Consider the following 6000-nt stretch of genomic DNA (forward strand, 5'->3'; position numbering starts at 1 on the left):
AACAGCTGCAAATTGCTGTACAGCCTCACACGCCTCCACTACGGATTTCTTCCATCCATGGAACACCACTTCCTGGCTGTATCTCTGCTACCACGTCCCCGGTGATTCTCCACACCGGAATACTTCATACGGAGGAGATTTCCTTTCTGGTTCTAGAAAAGGCCATTCACCCTATTGTCTTGGGCTTACCATGGCTTCAGAAGCATTCGCCCGTCATCCAGTGGGACACCCTCCAGATAGCGGCCTGGAGTCCAGTCTGTTTCTCATCATGCTTGCCTGCAGTTCCACGACCTTATTTACCGCTACTCGTTACCCCCTTATCCTTGCCAAAGCAATACTCGGAATATCTGGATGTCTTCTCTAAGGAAAAGGCAGAACTTCACCCGGAACATCATCCCTTCGATTGTGCAATAGACTTGCTGCCGGGTACCATGCCTCCCAGAGGATGTGTATACCCTCTATCACTTCCTGAAACACAGGCCATGTCCCGCTATATCCAGGAGAATTTGGACTGTGGCTTTATTCGACCCTTGACTTCACCAGCAGGAGCCAGATTATTTTTTGTTGCAAAAAAAGAAGGCTCACTCAGAGCCATTATCCGATGGGACAGATACCCATTACCGCTCATCCCGGAACTCTTAGACTGGCTCCAGGGAGCCAAGCTCTTCACCAAGCTTGATCTCCGGGAGGCCTACAACCTAGTGAGAATACGACCAGGAGATGAGTAGAAGACCGCTTTCAACACTCGTGATGGGCATTATGAATACCTGGTTATGCTATTCGGGTTGTGTAATGCGTCAGTGGTATTTCAAAATCTGATGAATGAGGTCCTGCGCGATATGCTTCATTCCTCTGGCAAAGTATATTTGGATGACGTACTAATATATTCCAAAGACCTCACTACGCATTGACAACATGTCAAGAGAGTGTTACAAAAACTTCAAGACAACTGCTTATACGCTAAATTGGAGAAGTGCCTATTTGAGGAAGAATCTCTACCTTTTCTGGGATATATAGTATCCTCTACAGGATTCCATATGGACCCCAACAAAATAGCAGCCATAGAAGATTGGCCTCAGCCAGTAGGCATCAAAGCTCTCCAACGGTTCCTTGGATTCGCAAACTTTTACCAGCAATTCATATCCCACTATTCCCAACAGGTGGCTCCTCTTACTGCCCTCACTAAGAAAGGAGCAAACGCCAAGGTTTGGCCTCCAGCAGCACAACAAGCTTTCAAGGACCTGAAGAAAGCCTTCCTCTTAGACACTTGCCTACTTCACCCGGACCCTCAACTCCTGTTCATTGTGGAAGTAGATGCATCAGATCTTGCTGTGGGGGGCTGTTCTCAGTCAAATATCGTGCAAGGGCAAATTACTTCCATGCTCGTACTTCTCGCGGACGTTTTCTGCCGTGGAAAAAAACTATGGCATAAGAGATAAAGAACTTTTGGCCATAAAATTGGCATTCGAAGAATGGTGTCAGTGGCTGGAGGGGGCTCAACATCCTATCATTGTCTATACAGATCACAAGAACCTAGAATTCTTGTGTTGGGCCCAATGCCTAAACCCCAAACAAGCTCGATGGTCCCTGTTCTTCAGCTGTTTCAATTTCTCTCTCTGCTACAGGCCTGCTTCAAAGAACTTCCAGGCGGACGCCCTCTCCCGTACTAATGAGACTGAAGACATGCCTCTCCTTCCTCAGTACATTCTAGATCCAGCTAAAGTTCTCGTAGCCATCACGGATGTGGTTCCCATGGGCAAACTGTTGTCCCTCTCCTTTTACGAAGGGAGATACTATCTTGGGCTCACAACTCCCTAACAGCGAGGCACCCCGGTAAGGAACGAACCTTGGAGCTGCTTACAAGATACTATTGGTGGCCACACGTCAAACGGGATGTTCAAGTTTATGTTAGCTCCTGTCCTACCTGTGCCAGGCAGAAACCCTTACCAGGTTGCCCTTGTGGCCTTCTACAGCCGTTGCCTATACCAACAGAACCATGGATCCATCTCTCTACAGACTTTGTAGTGGACCTACTGCAGTCTGAGGGGAAAACTGTCATCTGGGTTACTGTCGACAGGTTTTCTAAAATGGCTCACTTTGTGCCACTAGCCAAGCTTCCGACTGTACCTGAACTGGCACAACTCTTTACCCAACATATATTCCACACTCATGGATTACCACTTCACATTGCTTTAGACCGAGGTTCATAATTTACAGCTAAATATTGGAGGGCAATTTGTAAAACATTTGGGGTTCGTTTGGACTTTACTTCTGCCTTCCACCCACAGGGTAATGGTCAAGTGGCGCGAACTAATCGGTCTTTAAAGACCTTCCTCCGATCATTCATAGGAGACAAGCAAGATGATCGGGTGTCTCTACTACCATGGGCCGAATTTTCTTATAATAACCATCTTCATTCTGCTACTGGAGCTTCCCCTTTCCAGCTTGTTTATTGTAAACAATCTAAACCTCCTTTGCCGCTTCCTCTGATGGTACCCTCACCTGCGGCTCAGCTCACAGCTCAACAACTTCGAGCTCTCTGGGAATCCACTCAGACCAAATTGCGACAAACAGCTGTCACCGCCAAGAAATATGCGGATAAACATCGTCGTTCCGCTCCCGTTTTCAATCCTGGGAATAAAGTCTGTCTGAGCACCAAGCACATTCGTCTCTGGGTTCTGTTCATGCACTTGGCACTGAAATACATTGGTCCATTTGTCGTCACAGAGCGAGTGGGTACGGTTTCCTATCGCTTGCATCTCCCGTCCACTCTGAAGATTTACAATGTGTTCCATGTGTCATTACTTAAACCATGAATTCTGTCGGTCTTCCACAACAAACCTCCAGAACCCTCCAAAACAGTAGCAGAAGAAGAGACCATCTACCAAGGGCAAGATGTCTTGGACGTACGCTTCTACCATAGAATATGGGAATACCTTCTTTCTTGGGAGGGTTGTGGTCCTGAAGAGAACACTTGGGAACCAGCTTCCAACATACTGAACAAGTCTCTTCTCCATTGGTTCCATCAGGATCATCCGAATAAACCCAGACCCCCGGGGAGGGGGCGTAGGAGGGGGGGTACTGTTGTGGATCTGGACTGCGGAGGTCTGCGGTCAGCTCCCCAGCTCACCTTCTGCTCGTACCAGCTGGTCACAGCATCCTCATTCCGGATCCAGGCCATGGCTGGGCCTTCCCGTGGTGCTCCCTCCATGAGGGAGACGCCGCCGTTCCTTCGCTGCAGGCTCTGCCCCTTAGGCACACGCGCGCAGGAGCTCCAGATTTAAAGGGGCCATGGCGGGAAACTTCAGCCGGTCCCCGAGGGTGACTTCAGACACTCAAAGGTATTTAAACCCAGCAGAGAGCACAACTCCTTGCCTTGGCAACAGGTTGACTCCTGCGGGGAACGAGGGCTGGTATAGGTGAAGGTCCTGTTAGGTCTCCTGGTCCTGTTCTGCCTCCCGGCTACAAGTTCCACTGTGGGCCTTCCTTCAGCAGATCCTCTCAAACTCTAGCCGGCTCAAGAGTCCACATCCGTAACAAATGCATCATTTGAAACCACTGATGATTGGCTCTATCTTCTGTGACATCTCAAGGAGAAGAAAACACGAATAGTAACTTTTTTTTCTTTTTTGGTTAGCACTGAAAAGTACTTCTGTGGGACTGGCAAGGCAACAAAGAAACAAAAAATGAAGAAAATATAGAGAAAAAAATAAGAATTTCGGATTTAGAGAAAAAATATAAGAAGAGACATACACGTCTGTGCTTTAACTTAGATAAAAAATAACTGAGGAGACTCACAAGGCAATGCCCACATGGGAATTCCCGCCCAGGCTCAGTAAAACTCAAAGCTCTACTAGCTAGGAGAAACAAGTCCGTTCAGTGCTGCTGGGTGATGTCAGCCACATGTAATGGCTAATTTAGCCTGCTTATCGACAGAATAACGTTTTATTGTTACTTCTATGCAAAACTTAATCTTTTGATGCAGTTGTATTTTAGACCTCATTTTTGGGAGGAGTTTTGTGATAAACATTCTGCTGCATGTCAGAGAAAAAGTGCAGAATAGAAATAAGAAGTCTTGTGGCAGTAAAGTCTTTCCTACAGTGGTTTTCAATCTTATTTTAGAAAGATCACATTCAGAGTGATCACATACAGAATGATTTCCAGACCCATCCAACCCTTGGCTTCTCTGTTGCCAAATGAAAAAAAAATATATATATATAGCTGTGAATTTTTAATGCAGAGTGACATCCCTGACCATTATATCACGTAGCCTGTGACTGATCTATCTTCCATAAATTTGTCTAATCTCTTTTTGAACCTAGCTAGATGGTACTTTGCAAGCTGATTTTGAAAGAGAAACTCCTTATTAAGTTTCACTTTGAAAATCCAGCTGGTGCAGAGAATGCAAGTACTTCCACTAAAGCAAGCACAAGGTACACACCAAAACTGTGACTATGCAGCCTCCACATGTAATTTCCTGCCTCCAATCTGTCCCCAAAAGGACAGCTCCTGTACTTTGACATGTATAGCAGGGAGAGGAGGGGCCAATACTCAGAACACACTTTTTTCAGGGGTAATCTCCTCTTTACACACAAAAGCACTTCTAATTATTATCTCCATTATTTGTGTTCACAAACAATAATGAGTAAAAATAATCTCATACAATCCATGCATACTTATTCCAAAATACTTGGTTTCTTATTAAAATAATTCTAAAATGTAATTGAGACATTTATAGTGTGTTTTTTAATAATACAATTCAGAGCTCTTACTCATACCCTGCCTACCTTTTCACACTAGCTTTCAAAGTAGAACAAATTTACTAACTACAGAAGACCTTTCCAATTCAGCACCTTGGATAAATAAGGAATATCACTTCACAATACCACGATTCACATTTCCCCAGTACTATTATTTTCTTTCAGGACTATCAGTACTCTTCAAAATGTAAAATAAATATTTCTAACAATATCCATTAATCTCTGGGTAATAATTTGGAGATAAACAGTGCCTCCACATGCTTACAATTCATTCATGTAACAACAAATTGGTATATTAAGAAAATAGCATTTTCTTTCAAAGACAGATTGAGTTCAGCATTGATCATGTGTGATATTTGTTACTAACACTAGCTCCTGAAAGCTAGTCAAGAATTGCATTGTTAGTCCAATAAAAATATATCAGCTTAGAATAATTGTTTCTGCTTGTTAAATATTATTTTCCTGCATGTTACTAACACTAAAGTTAAATATACTGTTCAAAGGCTTATATAGCTGATTTATTTTCCAGGTCAGAAAAAGTGGACAAAGTTATTAAAGAATGGGAAGGTTCATTCTTCAAAGACAACCCTCACTTGAGGAAAAAATCTGTCTCTCTGCGCTTTGATCTCCATATGGCAGCCACAGATGAAGAAGGGTGTTCAGAGACTAAACAGAATAACCCGCCTGATATTGAAGTGAGGCTGATAATGAAGCGCTCCTCTAGCATCCCAACCATCACACCATAACCTGTGGCAAACTACAGCCCAAACAGCAGGTTCCATTTTGGTGTTTGCATTAAAATGAAAAAACATGACAGTCACATAAAAATGTGGATAATGTGTCATTCTTTTAAATTGAGAGGACAAAAGAGGTAAAAATGTTAAAGTGACCTAAAACCATAGGAGGTAATTTTCAGAATTACATGTGTGTGAAAGTAGCATATAATTATAGCAATTTTGAAAAGCCAATTTACATGCATAAAACCTTTTGACAATTCAAACCTATGGAGTGAATTTTTAAGTGAGTAACGCACATAAAAGTAGCAATTTTCAAAAGCCCATTTATGCATATAAAACTCAGTTTTACACTCGTAAATCCTTTTGAAAATTTTAAATGAGCTTTTGAAAATTGCTATTTTTACGCATGTAACTCTTTTGAAAATTCACTCCATAGGTCTGAATTGTCAAAATGTTTTATATGTGTAAATGGGCTTTTGAAAGCCGCTATGATATATGCTATT

At 43.1% G+C, this 6000-nt stretch overlaps 1 protein-coding gene across 2 annotated transcripts in view; it reads left to right on the forward strand.

The window, feature by feature from the left end:
- The window catches only part of KRT222 (keratin 222), a 200423-nt gene extending 194831 nt beyond the window's left edge, over positions 1-5592 (forward strand). The window contains exon 9 of one of the 2 annotated variants that reach the window (XM_029574011.1): positions 5290-5592. In XM_029574011.1, coding sequence (XP_029429871.1) covers positions 5290-5506 — 217 coding nt within the window. In that variant the 3' untranslated portion in view covers positions 5507-5592. The remainder of the gene's footprint in view (positions 1-5289) is intronic. The other variant, XM_029574012.1, reaches the window with a different exon arrangement.
- Positions 5593-6000: the final 408 nt, after the last annotated feature.

This window comes from Rhinatrema bivittatum, chromosome 12 (genome assembly GCF_901001135.1).
Source record: "Rhinatrema bivittatum chromosome 12, aRhiBiv1.1, whole genome shotgun sequence".
Taxonomy (NCBI): domain Eukaryota; kingdom Metazoa; phylum Chordata; class Amphibia; order Gymnophiona; family Rhinatrematidae; genus Rhinatrema; species Rhinatrema bivittatum.